The sequence below is a fragment of the Podarcis gaigeae genome (genome assembly GCF_964106915.1).
Source record: "Podarcis gaigeae genome assembly, chromosome: 6".
In the NCBI taxonomy this organism is placed as follows: domain Eukaryota; kingdom Metazoa; phylum Chordata; class Lepidosauria; order Squamata; family Lacertidae; genus Podarcis; species Podarcis gaigeae.
In genome coordinates, this window is record NC_139682.1 from 51,447,426 (window position 1) to 51,468,584 (window position 21,159).

General features: G+C 43.1%; 1 protein-coding gene and 1 long non-coding RNA gene across 3 annotated transcripts in view; one reads left to right on the plus strand and one right to left on the minus strand.

Annotated features, from left to right (window-relative positions):
- Positions 1 to 707: 707 nt before the first annotated feature.
- LOC310846292 lies at positions 708 to 12,430 on the minus strand. 2 transcript variants are annotated; one of them, XR_014565223.1, is made up of 4 exons: positions 12,332 to 12,430; positions 5,657 to 5,857; positions 1,667 to 5,474; positions 708 to 1,422 (listed from the first exon to the last, which is right to left on the minus strand). It is a non-coding gene; the product is annotated as an uncharacterized lncRNA (long non-coding RNA). The 2 variants fall into 2 exon arrangements; XR_014565224.1 differs by lacking the exon at positions 12,332 to 12,430 and having other exon boundaries at positions 1,667 to 4,213; positions 5,657 to 8,002.
- ZSWIM5 (zinc finger SWIM-type containing 5) overlaps positions 11,656 to 21,159 on the plus strand; it is a 115,236-nt gene continuing 105,732 nt past the window's right edge. Inside the window, exon 1 of the mRNA XM_083742332.1 lies at positions 11,656 to 12,436. Within this exon, the coding sequence (XP_083598458.1) occupies positions 11,719 to 12,436 (718 nt within the window). The 5' untranslated portion in view covers positions 11,656 to 11,718. The remainder of the gene's footprint in view (positions 12,437 to 21,159) is intronic.

The following is a 21,159-nucleotide window of genomic DNA, read 5'->3' on the forward strand; positions in this document are numbered from 1 at the left end:
ATTGACAAGAACTTGCCTTGCTGTTCACATATTTTAAGAATTGGCACACGCTAATAATTCATAATGTGCCTGACATTTTCAATACCCTCAGCAAAGGTTAAAGACTGTATCCAAATGCTGCACATGCAGTGTTTTTCTCATGCAATGGAAAAACCCCTTCCTTTCCCAGCACACACCCCAGATTCTGTTCTGGAGGGTACCCCAACTCTCTAGAGCAGATTTTAAGGGTTTTTCAGGGGATTGCACAGGAGACGAGGGGGAAATTTCATTGTACAAGTGGAAGTCTGTTGTTACAGCGAAACAACAACATGGATGCGACCCCAAGAAAACAATCCAGTCTACCTGTAAGTTTACTATACAAAAGGTAGAATGGGATAAAGAGAGTACATTGAGGTATTCTGCATAGGTTACAAAAATGTTTCATGACCTGGTGGAATGGCTGCTGAGACAGTTTTGGGAGAAGAGTCTGTAGTCCTGAGTTGAGCACAGGTTGGGGAATCTCCAGTTCAACATATGGCCCCAAGTCATGCTGCCTGAATTCTGGCATTTTGAATTTTGGATGCTGAACTTGCCCGATGTGTGGTGTAAAATCACTGGTGCCCTATTCAGAATCTCCCACCTGCAAATGGAATCTCACTCTTTATTCTGTGCTTGAGCAGCTGAGGAATAGACTTGGCTGACCACACTTCCCTCCTCCTCCTCCTCCTCCACCACCTCCCTCCTCTTCTTCTTCATCTCTTTCCCTCCCTCACACACAGCAGGTCATGTTACATTGGGAGCTTATGCATGGCATGCAAGGCTCACAAAAAAATTAACATGGGAACAATCTGAAGTTGTACTCTGCTGGTGAGTCTGGGCTCACCGTGTCTGTGTGTGTCAGCTGTTTGCCTCCATGGGGCTCAAATCCGTCTGCGTTAAGCAGCAAATTGGGTGTTTAATCCCTGCTTGCTGGCACCATAAGCAGTTGGGATTGGAAGGCTACAACTGAAAGATTTGTGTCTGCAGTCTGCCAGGCTATGGCTAATTTCTAAATCCCTCACAGCCTCCTCTCCACATGTCTTCCCTTTGCCATTCAGCGGCTAAGGCTGAGTGGCCCTTGTGGAGTCTGGAGAGCACCATTGTGCACAGTACTACCTCTGTATGCAGCTTGCACAGTCAAGCATTTGATGAGCAAGAGAGATTCTGTAGGGAGCACACCAGCATCTACATCCCAACAATGGAAGGTAGCTGCCATCCAATCAATTAATACTCTTATTTGAATCGGTTTCTGATGTACAGCATGGGGCCACGTCCTGATTTTACTCTAGAAGTAGATAGGTTGTAACTACACTTGGCCAGTATTTAATTTAAACTTGGGCCTGGGGCAAAACTGCAGACTATTGCTACCCAACTATGTTAAATGTTTTGCAAAGTGAAATTATACTAGGTTATGTGGATACAGTGGTACCTCAGGTTAAGTACTTAATTCGTTCTTGAGGTCCGTACTTAACCTGAAACTGTTCTTAACCTGAAGCACCACTTTAGCTAATGAGGCCTCCTGCTGCCGCCATGCCACCGGAGCCCGATTTCTGTTCTTATCCTGAAGCAACGTTCTTAACCTGAAGCACTATTTCTGGGTTAGCAGAGTGTGTAACGTGAAGCGTATGTAAGATGAAGCTTATGTAACCCGAGGTACCACTGTATTATCTGAACATCCTAGGGCAACCTTCCCCATCTTGACCCCACCCCCTGGCTGATGTTTTTGGACTTCAACTCCCATCAGTCCCAGCTGGTTAGGGTTGATGGGAGCTGTAGTTCAATACCTGGAGGGCACCAGTTTGGAGAAGACTAGCTGGCTGGGTGTCAAAGGAACTTTCCTTTCCGCCTTTTCTCTGCTCTACACTGAAATTTGCCAAGCCCAGTAAGGCTAACAAATAACCTCCTCACGCTTGTCAGCAAAGGCCACCTGTACTGCAACGTGGGGAAACTATGATAAAATGTTTTATATGTTTGTAATTATTATTACTCCAGGTTATAACTAGAAAATGGAGCATTGAACAGGCTCAGAATCAGAAGAATAAAATGTAATTGGAAGACCACACTATTTAAAAAACACAAAAATGCCATTAAGAAGACAATAATAATCAGCTGAGTAGTATTAAATGTCCTGTTCCAAGAATGGATAACATAAATTATGTCCCCTTCTTTCTTTTTCCCTTCCCCCATCCCACAACAGCTGTGGGGTACCCAGCATTAAGCTGGAGAATTGCCAAGTCAGATTGCTTTGGAAATATTTCTCTAGTGGCAGCAGCTGAGCTCAAGAAAATGGGCAAGTGGAAATGAACAGAGCAGTAAAACCATAGGCCTGAATTCCCCCATATTAAATGCTTTCCCCCACCCTCAGGGCTGGCCTCTGCGTGAGGCAAGATGAGCCTCAAAACTCTGGTGGTGAACCCAGAAAGGAGGGCAGCAGAATAAGCACATGCCCCCACCATCCAGCCCACCACTGTAGCCACTACTGCTGGGTGGCCACCATTGGTGCCAGTACCATTGGTGCCTACTATCTACACCACTCCCAGCACCCATCCTGCTGCTGTTGTCCCCCTGCAACCATAGGCCAGTCCCGAGAAAGGAGATGTCAACTGAACATCAGGATGAACTTTTTGACAGTAAGAACTGTTCAGCAGTGGAATGGAGTCCCTTGGAAGGTGGTGGACTCTCCTTTGCCTAAGCAGAGGCGGGATGGCCATCTGTCATGGATGCTATGGTTGAGATTCCTGCATTGCAGGAAGTTGGACTAGCTGACCCTTGGGGTCCCTTCTATGACCCCCCCCCCCAAAGAGAGATTGAGAGAACTGGCTACGTATGCTCTCTGTTGTTGATGAGCAGGAGAGTCCCATAAGTTCCTGCCACTGTTATGGGGAAAAACTAAGCAGTTTTTGCTACCACAGCAAAGCAGCCATGGGCCCTTGCTCCACCTCTATCTCTCCGCACATAAGGCAGCTTTCTTCCTCAAAGCATGGCATAGTGGGTTGTTGAGAACGCTACAGAGATGAGATCTGCAAGTCTACCTGTTGTCACTGCTGCTGTGGCAAAAGCTCTTTAAGCAGGAAACTATTACACTTTAAGCAGTGTTTGCGATGGCAAATCAGAAGCACGGACAACATTTCTACAGTATGCCTTTCCAGGGCCCACTTGTCCCGCAATGCCTCACTCTGAATAAGGACCCTGAATAAGGATCATTCCTGAGAGAAAAGCATTGTGCAGTAAGTGATAGCAGCCACACAGGATGGTGGAGGAGGGGACAGGGAGGCAATCAGCTTGGTGAGCACGATTTGCTGCTCCACCTCAGACAGCTAAATGTCTTGAACCAGCCCTGCTTCCCCACACTTAGCTGCAATGTATGGGAGTTTGGAACTAAAGAGAAATTCAAGGATGCATGTTTTCCTCCATTTTAGTACAGGCACAACACCATACAGTGAATTGTCCTTTCCTTGCAAGGTTCCTACAGTTGTGTAATATGTGTAGTTCAGCTTACCTGAATTGCCGAATCCATCATGCCTGCTCACCTTGATGCTTCTGCTCTTAAAGAGTTTTCTCTTCTTTATTGCAAAATTTGGGGTTTCAAGGTAAAGAGCCCTTGGGGGGCCTAGGGAAAAGGCCATGTTGATCATTTACCACCATGCTGTACACTGAAACTAGCTTGAATTGATGAAGGAACTATTCTGGAAAGCTAATTTGAAGTGTCCTGTTTACTCATAGTTTTTGCTTGATTTATTCATGCTCTTTCAGTCTGGCAAAAATGTTTCCCATGTTATTTTAGTATTTCTAATTAACTAGAGTGAACATGAATGATTAGGGGATGTGTGGTTGGGGCTTCTTTTTGCTGAACTCAGCATTGCTTTCAGCCAAGGCCAGCTGGGCCAGAAGCCTGCTCTCTTGGGTCAATGAGTAACATTTTGGATCTCAACCCCCTTATTAGCATTTCCTCCAGAGGAGAGGAAAAGGCAGTAATTCTTTCTGCAGTAACCCAGGCTTCACATGCCAGTATCTTGATATTTGTCAGGACATTAAATTGTTGGCCTTCAGAGCAAATGTATTTGTAACAGAAATATGAAGTAATGTGTTGGATGAGCCTCCTTCTGTGTTGGATAGTTGGTCCTTTGCTTTCCATGTGGGTACCAAGTTTGAAAGGAAGTCTAGTCTTTTACAGTTCGGACTGAAGCTGTTCTGGCTGAAGATTCCAAGACAGAACAATTATAGTTCTTTGTAGGCCGAATAAGTTGTGCCACGATGTGGCAGGGAAAAGACACCTTCATGGTAGATTGAAAACTAAAAAGAAAGCAGAAAGCAAGCAAGTGGCAGCGCGTTTGTGCATAATTTGCCAGCTTTTCAGTTAATACAAATATAGAGAAGTCTCAGCAAACTATGGTTGGTGTAAAGCTTACACTGTAAACCATGGTTTCCCATTAGATCTGAATCCAAAATGTGGACCTCACAGCCTCTTCACAATGGCTTCTCACACAAAGACCTGCCTGTCCAGTTATGTGCTGCTGTCAAACTGTACAAAGTTAGGAGCTTTATATCTATCTACCCATCAGGCTGCCACTCACAAAGGTTAGATAATATACGGGAGGCGATTATTATGTACAAACCTTTTGAATTTTGTTTAAGGTATAAATATTGCCTATACACAACATGGTTACATTTTGGGTTTTAAAGGGAAGTTCAATAAACTTGGTTATTTTGCCATCTCAGATTCAGTAGTGTGGAGTACCACTTATTTCACTGCAAGAAAAGGATGTCCTCTCCTTAAGCACTATTTGCCAGCCCTTTACATCTGCTATATATTTGGAAAGTGATTTGTCCATCTATCTGTCCCTCTGTTCTTCATAGGTTCAGCTGCCTCATGAGATACCATTGCCATACTTGGCATGAGGGTTCCTGAGCTGCGGGTGGAGAGGGGGACAGTTGTTGTTGAAGTTTGGATTCTGGTTGCCATTTTGAATCAAGGTGGAAAACCCAAATGTTACTTGGGAATGACTTTGCCCAGTTTTTTTTGTGTAGGTTCAGCTACCTCTCAAGATATCACCACCAAACTCAGCATGAAGGGTGGCAGACTTTGTCACTATTTGGATGCCAGCTGCCATCTTGATTCAAATCAAAACGTGGCTTTGGCATGACTTTTGGGGCATAGTTTTGGCTGCCTCCAGATATCACTGCCAAACTTGGCATGAGGGTTCCTGAAGTGGGGACGGCGGTCTTCATTGACATTTAGATGCCAGACACCATTTTGATTCAGATCAAACCCTAGAAGGGTGTGTGTGTGGTGCCATTGGTCTCCACCATGCAAGCAAATCTCGCTTGCTGAGATTTGGTTAATAAGACATTTTGCAATTGGAAAAGGTTCTCTGTATACTTGGGTAGCTCCTTGTCAGTTAGCCTTTCTCTTCAGTCGAGGACACTATGCATATATATACTGAAGCTCCTGTTCCCTACAGGGAAGGAGAAAAGCTGAGAATGTTCATTACACTTTATAATCCTTGCTTAAACTGCCTGCTTCTGAACAAAAAGAAAGTCTTTTCTCTTTTAAAATAATAATTAAATACTGAATATAACATGTGCAAAAAGGAGCAGGGAATCAGGGTGGGGGAACAGAACCCAATTCAGTTTTTACCTGCAGCATCTCATGGTGTTCAGCGTCAAATGGCTGAAAAATCTACTAGCCTAGATAGTTTGCAATAGACATCTATCTCCACAGCTACTGCAGCTTTCAGGAACTGAATGAAAGGCTTGAGATGTACGGTACAGTAGCTTCCACGTTCCTCTTGAAACAGACTTTTAACATTGCTTTCCTCGTTTCTACCACAAGAGGGACCTGGAATATAAAACAGCATTAATTAAAATCAAGCCTATTTCATTTCACTGCAGGAAAGAAAACAAAGCCTTCACCTGGAACACCCGAGAGGCCATGGGTTGGTTAGCCTTTTGTCCTTTCCAACTTGACATCAGCCAGTCATGGAGAACAGAAAATGCGGAAGTGTTCAGAGTGGATCAGAGGGTGGGGGGTATTAAATTCAAGGCAAAAGAGTTCACTTGGGCACTCTTAAAAGGATTGATTTGTAAAATTGGTATAGTTGTGAACCAAGTTTGGAATTCATTACTGTTATTTTACTACCAAATGAACAAAATATTATTTTAAAAAAGGATATGAACCAGGGTGTCACCTGTGAATGTTTTCCATGTTTCCAACATGGGAAGCATCCTCTTTCTCTTTTATTACATGGAACTAGGAGCTTAAGTTTATTTAATTCCTTATGTAAACCTTTGGGCAAGGTTCTAGACATTCTAGATGCCCAGATATAAAGAGACTTGTTAGGTCAACATGTACAGAGGTAGTAAGCGCCCTTTATTCTTTCCTGCCACATGGGACCTGTTTATGAGCATCTCTGTACAGCTGGGAAAACATTTAAATAGTGCAATCACAAGAGCAAAAGACGATTGGAAATAACAACTGGGAGGTTGGATAATTTAAATGTTCTCCCAGCTGCATGTTGTGGATAAACAATTTCCATGTGACGGGAAGAATGTCTAAAATAATGCAATAACTTGCTGCTTTTAACCTTGATTGAAATACGTATGATACCTGATTCAAACTAACAGACAATAATAGATGTTTCTTGGATAGAAAGAGTGACCTGAATAAAGTAATTTTGGGCACTCTGTTCTCAAACCTCATAATTTAGCACTTGCATGTTTCCTTCAGTGATGCAATGAGCAAGGGGGGAGGTGGAATGTGTGTGTGAGAGAGACTTCAGACCAGGAAACTAGCCAGGTGGAATAGGGCTGAATCCTTGCTATGCCACAGCCCTGATGAGATCAAATCATGGATTTCACGCATCTTTTCAAGTTGGACCTTTATAACCAGAGGCTAACCAGGACTTTAGATGTTTGGATGGTTGCAATTTGCAAACTCTCATTAAATGTTTTGTGCAGGTGGACCAGAGAAGTTAACTTTTCAGAGTGTGAACGTAGATTTCTATGCTCATGAGGGAAATGCCTACAAATGTGAGGGGTAGAGTCTACGAAAGGCACAGGATTTGCTCTGTTCAATTCGTAAGTGTGAAATTAAATCAGTATCTGCAAATATTCCTAATTTTCATAATTTATTTTAGTAACCCAAATTAAAGAATGTGAAGTATTTGTGCCAAAATGGCACCACTAGCATGACTGCTTATCCCTTTGTAAAATTGTTCATGTACAATGAGGGCATAAATAATTGTAATACTAATTAAACTATTAATATAAAATGTAGCAGCCACATTATCCATATGGAGAAAGTGCTTGTTTGCCTAAGGGTCTGCCTTACTTCACATTCTATTCAGTGATCTTATGTCAGCTTCCTCTTTTTCCTAAACCCAAATCTACACTCAATTATTTGCCCTAGCTGTCTTAGTAAGCTCCCATGTTCACACTTGGTAGTAATCCCCATTGAATTAAATGTGACTTGTTTCTGAAGAAACATGCATAGGATTGCACTGTTTGGTTCTGGGTGTTGCTACACTGTGGTACTGCGTAAGAATTCTGTAAGCACTGTTACTTGGTCGTTAGCTTTATGGCTCACAATCATTAAGCATTTAGTGATCTGTAAAAACATGGGACACCATCCAACCCAAAGGTAAGCAGCTTTAAAGCCCATTGATTTGAAAGGGAGAGTTAAGTTTTCTCATTAATATCAATGGGGTTTTAAAAACTACTTAACAGAAGCATTCTCATAATTAGAGCGAGCACCAACATCTGGCATCCTAGGTGCAGTTTTCAGGGCCCACCACAGCTAATGCCGTCCACCAGCCACACACAAATACATGACTGATTTAGGGGAGCCACCATTTTAAATGTCTTTAAATGTCACAGAGTGATGCTACTTAGAATGCTCCAAGGCACCGTGGGAAATTCAAAATGGTGGCTTCCCAGCTACTTTCTGCTGCCTCCAGAAATACCACCAACTGAGATGCCCTCCATTGTAAGAAGCTCACCAGATAGCACTTTGTCAAGGTCCTGTTCAACCCTGGAGGCAGCCCTCCTCATCATCAGTTTGTCTGCTGTCAGCTAATAACCAGATTACATATTGTACACCTATGCATCTTACATCGAACAACCAGGTACATTTGGTAGTGTTTAATTGATTGATTAACTAAAAGCTTTTAATAATGTCTCACAACAAATATAACATCTGTAGAAAAGACTTTACAACCTGAAAAAAGAGACAATGCATGTATTTTTGTAAACCAAGAAAATCTTTAATAAAAATTATTTTTATAAATTAAAAGCATAAAAAACAGACACACACACACACATTTTAAAAATCTGAACTGGCTCTCAGAGAAGACAATACTGTGAAAGCAGGATAGTTAGGAGGAACTAAATTTTGTATCAGGACCTCAAGTGCTTTATTTCTGCTAAGTTCTCATTATTTAACCAGCGTTCCTAACTGTGACAGATGTCCCATATTTGCGTTGAAGCTGTTTCCGCTCCTTTTGCAAAATCCCACCTGCTCCTTCCTCACCTGCTCAGTTTTCAACACTTGAGCTTGAGAAGGCATGCCAAATGTGAGACAGCTTTTGTAAGGTCTGGTCAATATCACTTGCTCTGATGTAACAAAACTAAACCCTGGAACTTGTTAAATTTCCATACACGTTGGGTTAACTTTCTGAGCAGGACAAGGATTCTTTATGGGTTTTAATGAGGAAGAGCAATCATAGAATAATTTTAATATTGACTTTTGACTGTTTTAGCGTGCAAGTCCACTGGCTGAAGGAGTGCAGGATTTGGTGGAAGCTTCATTATGCTGGCGGAAGTCAAGATACAGAGGAATACAGGAAGTTGTCTTCCACCAAGTCAGATACCATTGGGCCATCTAATCTAGTGTTGTCTTCACTGTGTGGCAGCAACTTTCTCAGCCCTACCTGCAGAAATTGGGTATTGAAACTGGGAAACTATACAAAACAGATGCTTTACTTCTGAGCTATAGACTTTCCCTATATGCTGCTGGGGTGACAAATTCACCAGTGGAACACCTGCGATACACAAGTGGTCGTGTTCTAGTTGCAAAGGCATGTCCAATGATCCAGTTAAAAGACAGAACCTGATCTGATGCCATGTCTCAATGCATGGAGCCAACATGGAAAAACTGGAGACGCTAACAAACTATAAAGGATAAAGCAAACCAGTTGCTCTAGGGGTGTTAAACCTCTCCTCAGCAGCTGCTACTTGGGTCACAGTGCTTCCTTTCTTTTTAAAAGAGCTCGTCTGCAAAAAGCGGAGAATGCAACTTTTATATATGCACAAGTCTAGCTGAAACTGTATATGGAGCAGGAAGCCAGCTACTGTGGTAGAGGATAAAAACATGGTCAGCTGATCTAGGATTGCAAGTCAAAATTAAGGGTTGCATTCAACTATGTTTTACTCTTGAGTAGACCTGTTTCAATTATTGGCAATGCTTTCAATGGGTCTACTCGGAGTAAAAGTTAGTTGCCTACAGTTCTAAACTTGATATACTGACTTGCTAAAGTTTTTGGCAATGTTTGTGCTCACAGCCGCCTCAGCAAAGGCAGATCTAGTAACCCAACAACCATGATACAGTGCTTTGTGGCATGATCTCTTATGTGTATCATCATTGATCCAATATTAGAACTTGTGAGGTATCAAGCGCTGCAGTGTTGCTTCTCCTTTTTGCCTGCTGATGCATAGAAGTTACTCTCACATACATTTACAATGCAATGCGGTGTCTCTCTTGATAATTTGTGAATACAGGGGCTTCTCTGTATCTCATAAATATTTCCATTGAATTCACATTGAATATCATAGTAAATAGCATTTAAAATCTATATTGCCCTCTGAGGTTAATTTTAGTTATCAAAATTAGGAAGATAACCGTTTACTTTTGGAAACATTGGCACCCATGTTACAGAGTTACAAAATCCAGGTTTTCACCTGTTCCACAAAGTAGAACTCTCCCTCTCTCTATTCATGTGATGTTGGTCTATCCGCCTGCCTGTTTATTGTCTGAGGCTATGGATAACATCTGTATGTGTGTGTATGTGCTTTGATGAAAAGAAAACTACTGAGATTGCACAGCATGTGGCAGGAGTTCCTTTCAGCCGCTAACTGAACCAGTCACTCCCAACACAGATTTTGAAGTGAGGAGGAGTGATGCAAAGACTTGCCTAGGATTCTATGGAGTGAGTGGTATAGGTCTAAGGATGTTAGAATGTCTTTGTACACATTATTTTGCTTACAGAAGGATCAATTGTGCTATGCAACCAGATTCTAAACAGAATTAGGAATGCCTAAACCAGTTTGTTGTGGTAGTCTCAGACTTGTCTATCTCTGCATAAGAGCCAGCTGTAAGCACTAATGCATACATACTCAAAATAGTGCTCAGATGATAGCATGGCTACACACTGTTCTATATAGTAAGATAAAAACAATGCACTTTCCTTTGCAATTTCCTTTTCATTTCTTTGTGCAAATGAAGGTTGTTGTGTTTTTCCCCAAAGGCACAACTAGTTTCTTACAGAATCCAGAGGGGTGCAATGCGAGGTGTCTGCGATGGGAGCTTGATGGATCCAGAGGTAACATCATAGAAGATCTATGGAACTGGGTTTAGTCTGTGGGGTACCATACAGCAGATGTTGCAGCTGATCGTTTTATATTAGCTTATACTGAATGGCCCAGTTGCTGCCTTGTAAGATAGGAGGAGTACAGATTTCTACCCTCTCAGGTGCCAGTCGTTTTTCTGAATTAAGTGTTGGCTCGGCTGTACATTCATATTTTTTTCTAGGGCTTTGTGAGAAGCTGCGAGGCTCATTCCACGGGGCACTCAAGGCATGCCAGTGGCAGTGGGTGACGTTGCAGACTGCAGGTCAAGAGGAGCAATGAATGCTTTTGAGGGTTTCTAAAAGGAGAGACCCTTGCCTCGCAGCCGCCCTCTGCCATCTGCCCTTGAAGCCCTGCCTAATCCGAGGTAGGCGAGGAAGGACAAGCCGCCTTGCTTATTACTCAGCGGCCAGATAAAGACCTTCTGCTTGTCCTGAGAGGCGCTTCTCCGTCTGATCACTTCTATTTCCAGCCCCTTGGGAAGGAGAACGGAGAGCAGATTCCGAAGCTGAGCCTCTTGGCGCAAAGGAATCCCACCCACCCCCAGACCCCATGCGAAAGGTTGCTAACTGGGCAAGCCCCGTCGACGAAGCCCCCCCCCCCCCCCGCGCAAACAAAAGCATTCTACGCCCTTCACGAAACGTATCTCCGCGCTTCTTTCCAGAGGAAAGGAGCACTTAGAACGCTACTCAAAGTCAACCTCCTACTCTGAAGAGATTTGCTTTTATTAAAAGGACGTGAAACGGTGGCCGGGGAGGGGGGGGGAGACGTTCGGGGCATGTCTAGAGGGAGTCCCCATCTCTCACCTACGCAGGTTGAAGTCATGAGAAAAAGCAATTGTTGGTGGGGGGGGGAGTGTCAAATGTTCCGAATGAGAGATTCCTTCCACAGGGAGGGGCCACGTGACACCTACCCCCCTCTCCGGTCTCTGGGGCGGCCGCCCACGCCGTGGTCCCCGTCCGCCCCCTCCCTCCGTCACCCCCCTTCTCCGCCGCAGTCTCCTCCCTCCACCGCCCCCCCCGTCGCGCTCGCAGGCAGGCAGGCAGGCACGGGCTGGGGCTCAGTGGGTCGGACGCAGCCATGGCGGAGGGAGGCGAGGGAGAGGAACTGCTCCGGCCGTCGCTGCCCGCCGCGGGCTCGCCGGGGCCCAAGCGCCTGTGCTCCCGGGGGGTGGGCGCGGCGGTGGCGGCGGCTCCCCGCGCGGGGGGCTGCCCGGGGGGTCCCGGCGGCGCGGCCGGGGCGGGCGGCGGCGCGGCCAACGCTGCGGTGGTGGGGCCGCGGGGGTGCTGCCCCTCCTCGGGCGGGCCGGGCCCGGGGCCTGTCTGCGGGCCGGCCGGGCCGCTGCTGCCGCTCCAGCAGCCCGAGTCTCTGCTGGACGCGGCGGCCAAGCGAGTGGCGGGCAGCTGGGCCTTCGAGCGAGTGGAGGGCCGCTTCCAGCGCATCCCCGAGCCCGTGCAGCGCCGCATCGTCTACTGGAGCTTCCCCCGCAGCGAGCGCCAGATCTGCATGTACTCCAGCTTCCAGCCCGGGCGCCCCGGAGGAGGCGGCGGCGCCGCCGGGCCCGGCAACGGCGCGTCGGCGGGCGGCACGGGAGCCGCGGGCAACGGGACGGGCGTCGGCGGCGCCGAGGACAGTCCGGCGGCCCCGGCAGCCGCCACCGGCGCAGCCCTTCCCCCCGGCGCGCCCCCCCTACCGGCCTCGGGCGTCCCGGCCAGCGCCGCCGTCACCGAGGGGCTCCCCTTCCGCAGAGGCATCCGCCTGCTGGAGACGGGCGCCGTGGACAACGTGCTGCAAGTGGGTGAGTGAGGCACTTCGGCGGCGAGAGACCGCCCCTTCTGCCCTCCGCCGGCGCGTCCGGCCGCTGCTCCGCTCGAGGATCCTTGGTTCCCCCTCTTCCTTGGCTGCCTCGCATTTCTCTCGCTCTCCTTCCCAGGCTTCGCCTCCGCTTCCTTCCCCGCTGCCCTTTCATTCCCCTCCCTCCTGTCAAATTCCATTCCTCTTTCCCCTCCCCCCCCCACTGTATCCTTTTCCTCGATTCCTCTCTCTCTCTCTCCACCCCCAACCTGCCTTTCCCCCTATTCTCTCGCTCGGTCCCTTATCTCTGCTGCTGCTTCGGTGCTTTAAGACCTTGAAGATTTCCCTCCTCCAACAATCGCAGCCTTTTGTCTGGTCTGTTTGCTGCTTGACAGTATCCCACCACCACCCCGGAGGGCGGAGGTTGGAGGTTGGAAGGGAGAATGAGAGGGTGTCCCCCACACCTCATGCAAGCTCTGCTTTGTGGCGGGCTTGAGAAGGAGCCGGCTTTGATCTCTTTCCCTTTTCCTAAAGTAGGGGTGTTGCTGTGAAGGAGATGTTGGGGGGAAGTTTTCCAAAGGACGTAGGCAGCTGCCAGCATCATAGAGACCTGAACTTGCTTTGGGAAAGGCTTCGAACTCTTTTGTCAAAACGCCTCCCCCTAACGTTGCCTGCTTCCAAAACCCCTCTCTCCCACCCGTGGGTTAGAGAAGGACCAAACCCCACCCCCAAACATCAGAAGATGATGTCTGTAGGGAAAGCTGGGTTAGGACACCTTGCAACGCATTCTTGCTCCTTGCCTTTAGAAAACTCTTATTTGCTTTTAAAATGAAATAATATATAGCCTTCTATGCAAATACTTGAGAATCTCATTGAACATAACAAATGGGATTATTTTAGGAGCAGTTGGGGAACCAAAGTAATGTATAATGTATAACTTTTGCTAGTGCCTGAATGTTTGGAATTTTGTCATCATGGCATTCCATTTCTTGTGTGAGTATATGCGTGATATGGATTCCATTAGAAACTGAAAATGGAAATGAAGTCCTTGACTTTATTGACATTCAACACAAGGGTTATTATTAAGAGCCTTGTCAGGGGATTCACAAGTCTGAGTGAGTGACAAAGGTTGTTTTCCTCCCATCCTATTTCCCTCCTGAAATCTGCTTTTGTGAAACACTAGAAATAATCTGTTTCACATTGTTAGTGGAGGTGAATGAAATGAGTGTTCCCATTAAACTGATATTCTGTTATAATTTTATTTTGCACATTTGAAATGTAAATTAATTTTATGCCGATGCCCATTGCCATGTATAAACGTCTTGTTAGGTCTCCCCAGATTTTTAAAAAAATGTTTTACTCTTATAGACAGTATGTGTGGCTATTCCACCCTCCTCTTGTAGAAAAATAGGAGTTAGTCAGTCAAATTTATTTGCAAAAAAATTAGTCATCACAAAAATACAGGCATAATCAAGCTGAAAGATGCAGAGCTCAGCACAAATTAAGTGGTTGTACAGATTTTTATATATCTACACATTCCCTTAAAAAAGCCTCCTCTGGAATGCTTACACCTTTTAACAATACATACATAATTAAATTATATATATTTTTTTCATACAAAGGGCTCAGTTATCCACTATGACTAAAATAATAGGTGGTTGTAGGAGTAAAGAGCTGAAATGGCAACATGAAACAATGTTGTGAGAAGAGAAATAAGTTTATGAAGAATCTCTGAATATGATTTGACTGTGGAGTTTGCAATCCTTGGATTACAGAACATTTACATCTGATATGTACTTCAACAAGAACCCAAATGGTTTATTAAACTTTATATCAAAATAGGTATGAAATCAACTGTAGATTTTGTAATGGATGACTCATTGACATGTGAATGTGAGGACTAGAGGTTTTTGGACTGATTTGGTATGGTAAATTAATAAACACTGTTGTTTTTTAAAGAATTTATGATAATAATGTGAGCAACTGAGTGCAAAATTCTGAATAAATAATTCTTAGTATTTCTTGAATTAGAAATCTAGAAGCCTTTGTAACTTATTTTGTACTGTATTATCAATATTTACTGCAGCAACTGGAGTGTTTCCTCTAAGGATGACTCTTCTTAAAATACTTGGGGCGGGTGGGAAAGTAGAGGATTTTGTAAAGGACACAGGGAAATGGTGAAGGAAAGTACACACAAAGCTGCAGATGGAATGCAACAATTTTTAGACTGAGAGCAGACCAGTTTATCTGGTCCTCTTCCATTGATATGTCTTTGCTGTATCATGGTTCCATGACTAGATTAAGTAGCCTCTTGCGGCTTGTAGTTCGCAACAGGGCACCTGATTTTGTCAGGTACCATGCTACATAAATGCAATTTTTAGCTGCAAACAGAATACCTATTCAGTGTAAATATAATGTTTTTCTAGTACACCACTAGTATCAGGAGGGTAGGAAAGGGAGTTTTTTCTTATTGAACATATGGAAATATTCCATAATATAGGAATGGCAACCTCTGCTGCAGCTACCGACAATAAGAAGTTGTCAGCTTCTATTGATGTTCTCCCCCTCTCTTTTTAAAGTTTACAAGCCATAGATAAATTTATAACAGGGCTGGAGAATGAGATGAAAGACGGCTGATTTAATAGGGAAAGGAGTTGGTGCACATTTGCATAATACTGTAAGCCCTTTCCTAGAGAGGAGCTGAAAGAGAATTTAAATAAAACAAAATGCTCTGAAGTGATGAATGTTTATCTCATGCAGATGGTGAGCATAATAGTTTCCATATCTGTACTGGTAACCACATCTACTAATGTGTAAGATAGGGTAAGCCTTACCAACAAAGAGGTTTGTTGGTCTTGGAAGCATTTGCATTGAAATTGGAACTTTTGATGCAGTGATGTATGAGAGCCTTTATGTTTTAAGGGAAAATATATACTGGCCACGAAATAAAAAATAATAATTGTTAATTTATAATAAAGACCATCTGTAGCTCTACTTTTTTGTATGTTCATAATATGATCCCATCCATTCATGGCATTCTTTGATGTCTGTTCATACTTGTTAAAATTGTATGGATGCAGTTAATATTGTTTCAGGACATCCAATGGATATTTCAAATAAAGACAAGCAAATATTTGTTTTAAAGTAATCAGAACAGTAGTGGTGTTCTAGATAAAATATTTTTCATATATTTAACCTTTTGGTGCCTGGTATTCTAGAGATCTGAGCAATGTTTACGGTGTATTAATAATTCCTTCATGCTTAGTAAAACTTAAACACAGCTTAAGCCTGATCTCACTAGAGTCATTAAATTGATTTTTCAGTGTTCGAAGGCTGCTGGACACAAGCATCTTTGTCTTTTGTTTACATAAGACATCCTTAGCTTTGTGGGGCAGTTATAGTAGGGTTGTTTTGAAATTAGTAGATGGATAAAGGAAAGCTTAAAGGAATGGGGAATATTGAGCCTTAACATGAAGCACACTGTTTGTTGGGATCCCTAAAGGAGGGAGTCAATTTTTAACAAGTTAATTCAGGTGCAATAAATTTTCAGTAACTATAAATACAGTAAATAAAAATATTATATAAATATAAATAAATAGCAATAAAAATGTACGCGGAAGGTATTTTCTTTGGAGAAAATATTGTTTATGGATATTGATAATAAACTTGTATCCAACATGTTGTCCAACATAAAAAGTTCCACTTCTAGTTTGCACTTCTAATTTAATATTGTTTGTCCTTGAGTTGATGCTTGCATACTCATAAGCAGATGTCTCATTTTTAGATGGGGTGTGTGTATTTGTGGCTCTTTATAACTACCGTACATTCTCAGACAAGGAAAGATACATTTACACACTGTCAGCCATAACTATCAAGCTTTTTAATATAGAAAATACATCCAGAAACCTGAAATTCACTGTGTTTTATATCCTACAATATTGGAATGCTTACAGAGAAGTGTATGTGCACTTCTAGATACATGAGGGGAATTCCTTTTTTAAAAACTTACTGCGGAGCCATCAGAAAAAGTTTTTTAAAATACCTATATAATCAACATGGCAATCTTGTGCATGCTGACCTGTAAGTCCCATTGAACACAGTGTGGCTTTGAATAAACATGCTTAGGATTTTGCTGTAAATTTGCTTTCACTTTCTTCCTTAGACTTTCACAATTCTTCTGATGTTGTGCTTCGGGCAGTTTTGCTCACATCTGGGATAAACATTATTCACCAATTGGGAATCAACATATCCACAGGTGTGGAGAAGAAGTCTGAGTGTTGGACTAGGACCTGGAAGACCAGGGTTCATATTATTGCTCAGCCATGAAGCTCACTGGGAGACCTTGGGGCAGTCATTGTCTCTTAGCCTAATGTACCTTACAGGGTTGTAGTGAGGATGAAATGGGCAGGGGAGAACCTTGAGCTCTTTGGGGAAAACACAAGAGAGGAAGGCAATACAAAATAAATAAATTAATATAGCTCTTTTATGTCAAAACTGAATACTTTGAAAATTGTTCAGAGGAAAAACAAACAAGCCCTGATGCCTTCTTAAATTGATATAAATTGATGTGAAGTATCTGTTAAAAAGAGCAAAGTGTTTAACTTTGGGTTTGGGATGCTTTTTGTTGCTGTGTAGTGACATCACTAGGAGGTACTGCTATTGCTCCTGAAACAGTTTTATGAATGGCTCCTAAAATTTTAATCTACAAAGTCTTTGATGACTGTGCTGTTTATAAATGTTTAGGACTGTAGCTTGCATTCTGCACTATTTTACTTTGTTCATCTAAAGTGCCCAGTTAAGCATGTTAACGTCAGAACAGTTTCAGTGAGAGTAACATGTGCCTAATTATGTTCTCAATTTCTTCCTAAGATCTAAATTTAGTAGTGTAAGGAAACATTGTTGCAACTTTCACTTTTAGACATAAACGTGACCCAGATTTGTTGCCAATCTCTGAGAACAGTGTTGTTAAGAAATTAGCAACAGTGAATAGCTTCTACTAAATAAAATGCATGTTTCGCCATTGTTTTATGTATATGGAATAGCATGTACCATACTTTGATTCAGTAATTATTTATATTTTAATAGTTGGGCAGTTGTACCCAAACCAGCATTGCCACAAAAGAAAAAGGATTTATTTTAACCAGTTAGTAAACAGAACAATTGATGCAAAACCTATAAAATGTAGCTATACTTTGTGTTAGCAAAAATTCTATTCTACTTTTTAACAACTTGCTCCCATAATTTAAATTGATGTTACAGCTCAAATCTTACAGCATAGATTTATCCCAGGAGGCGCAGATACTTCTCAAAGCATATTTGTGGATAATATAAAAAGAACATTGAGGGCCACATCACAGGGCAGCAGAGGTGTTGATTACTGGCAGAGAGATCAAGGCAAACAGTAACTGGAAACAGGATCTGTACAGATGTAAATAGTTTGCATGGTTAGACTTCTCTGGATCTCCAGCTTACCATTTTTTGGTCAGACGTCTAGCCTTCCTCAGAGTAGTGAGCTCAGAAGCAATACCGTAATTTATTTCTCTTTTCATAGGAAGTAAGCTATGAAAGTGCTTATTTGCTGGCCTTTGTGATAAAGAAGCCATGGAGTAAGCTTGGATTGCTGGCTATGGTTGCCACCAGAATTTTCAGGACTGGGGTTTTGCCTGACATGGAAAAGTTTACACATGTTTTTTAGGAAACCAGGTTAAGAGCCAATACGGGCTTAGAAATTCCTGTGAAGTGGCACAGAAAGGTTGGATGAGTTCCATGCTGCATGGCCGAGTGAACAACACCCACATGATGACTTCTGCATACAGTGGCTTTAACATTTAGTGGTACTTGCTTTGTTGATCCTCACACCAGCAGCTTTCAGCAATGTGCAGTTCAGCTGTAGAGAGTGTTAAGGTTGTTACGTGCAGAAGCTGTCACACAGATTACGATTACAATTACAATATCTTTATTGTCATTGTCCCTTGCGGAACAATGAAATTGAAAAACTACATAAAACTACATCAAAACTACATAAAACTACCACAAAACTACATCAAACTACATCAAAACTACATAAAACATTCAAAACCCCCTAAAAACTCTAAAACCCCATTTTAAAACACACTATACTACAGAGACCCCTTATGCTGCATTTAGAACCAGAATTGCAGTAGCATAGAAACTGTTTCTCAGGCGGCTAGTCCTGGCCTTTATAACCCTATACCTTCTTCCAGAAGGCAGAAGCTGAAAGAGATCATTTCCGGGGTGCTGCCCACATTGGCTGTGACATTTGAGCTGGTCCTGAATTCAGCATTTGGGAGGCCTTTTAAGATGACCACTAGAAAAAGTGCTCTGACTCAAAATTCTAGTCCTGTTGGAACCAGCACTTCAGATAGCCCGATGCCAGACATGCTATCGTCACGTATTAGCTAGTCGGATGTGTTTCAAGAGATTGTCAGGGCACATGTTATAAAGAAGTTTTGTTTTATATCTCTTAATTGGTTCTGCTTCAGCTGTACTGCAAGGCTTTTCCAGTAACGATGTGAGGCAGAGGACCAAATGTCATGTTACATGCATGTAAAGTAAGCCTATTTTAATTTTGCTAGTTGTAGGCATTTTGATTAACTTTGTGGGGAGGGAGCTATTAGGGGTAAAGGGTGAGACTCTTCCAGCAGATAATAAATCTCCTGCTAGCTACCAACTGGTAGATTCCATTTCCCTTTTCTATAACACCCCCTCCCCAAACAACAGTACGTGATCATGTAGCAACACTTTGACACAGACTTGTAGGTTAGAAAGTATGGCTAACTGAGCAGAGTGTGAGTCTTTTGTGCTGCCACCAGAGCAAAACCATGTCACTGTCATGTTGTCATTATATGATCATTTTTTGAGTGGGAGACGGGCTTGCCATCTCTCCTACTAAATATTACATAATCAACTTTCTTGAACTCAGTGAGGCTTGCTCTCAAGTAACATGCATTGGTAAGAAGGGACATTTCTTTGTGAAGATTGTATGTAATTAGATAGCTGTTAAAATTCATACTTATTAAGCCAGGAGGATTTCCTGCTTTTTGAGGAATTGGACTAGATCAGCCATAGGCAAACTCTGCCCTCCAGATGTTTTGGGACCACAGCTGCCATCATCCCTGACCACTGGTCCTGTTAGCTAGGGATGATGGGAGTTGTAGTCCCAAAACATCTGGAAGGCAGAGTTTGCTTATGCCTGGACTAGATGGTCTTTGAGGAACCATTCCAACACCTTGATTATATTATTTTGCCAAACTGCACTATTGATATTACTAAGTGCAGCTGTACCACAAGGAAAGGAGGGCCGTCTGGGGCAACCCAATTGAAATTACACTTTGATTATCTAAATTATTGTTTTATATTTTATTCAAAATATTTTTAACCTGCCCTTTGTCACAGTGTGATACCAGCATAAGTGCAATAAAATAAATTTGAAGCATGACGCTTAAAATAAAGCAGAAGAATAGAAGGAGAATATAAAACCTCAGGCAGAAACAGCAAGGATAATAATAGTCAATGTCCAACCAGGCAGCCAACCATGCATAGAGGCATGCTGGAATAGGTGATTTTCAGCTGGTGCTATGTTCTAAGCAAGGGATAGGACATTCCACAGGGTCACATCAGAATAAGCCCTCTCCCTGATTGCTACATAACAGATTTCCCTTGGATGTGGAGCAACCAGGAGGGTATCAGTTGCTGCTCTTAATACACAGGAAGAGATGAGTGGCTTAACACTTGATGTCTCACCAACCCACCATCCCCGTAGCCAAAAGAAAAGGAAAAAAGATGTCTCTGCTGCCAATCTTTGTAATGAATAATGGTACAGGCAACAATTTTCTTTTACATCAAACACTTCCAAAATTACAAAGCTTTATTTTTAACACAAGCAACTTTTCAAATAGCCTGTGATTGAAATGCACCCATTAAAACCCTTTCAGCGGATGTTTAGTTCTAGAAATGTGCTGCTGAAATCTTAAATGTGGACTCCCTTTAGAATAGATGATCTCTCTGTTCTGCCTATAGAGAGTGGTCTATTTCAGATCCGCTTCACACAGCAACCTTTTTTTTGCCCTCCCTGGTCCCTGGCTCTAAACTTTTGCCAGTCCCTACCAATAGGATCTGCTCTTTTCCCTATGCCAAGTATTATTCAGCCTTTCTTCCCCCTTGACTGTTCCCTAGAAGTCCACTCCCTTATTCCTCCAGGCACTGCCTACCTACTTTTCTCTCTCAGCCCCACTCACCTCACAGAGTGTTTGTTGTGGGGGAGGAAGGGAAAGGAGAATGTTAGCCGCTTTGAGACTCCTGAAGGGGAGTGAAAGGCGGGATATCAAATTCAAACTCTTCTTCTTCTTCTTCTTTAAGACCCACTTCTCACCTTACTGTCTTCTGTGCCTGTCTTTGACGGTCTCCTTGGCCCTTTACTCCCCTGCATTCTAGGCTCTCTTTCCATAACTATGCTCAGCCTCCCTGAATGCCCAGTACTGCTGCAATTCGCCCTTTTCCCCCTGCAAGCAACAAACTGCAACACCTGCCTTGAGGCCTGGTGTGAGGTTTTGCTCTCACAGTTTTCTAAGGGGCCGTGGCCAAAAATTATGCATAGCGTGGAGGAAAGCTGGCTGAGAGAAGTTTCTCTCTCTTTCTCTTAATAGTAGAAACCAGGGCCATCCCATGAAAGTGAATATTGGAAACTTCAGGACAGACAAATGGGGT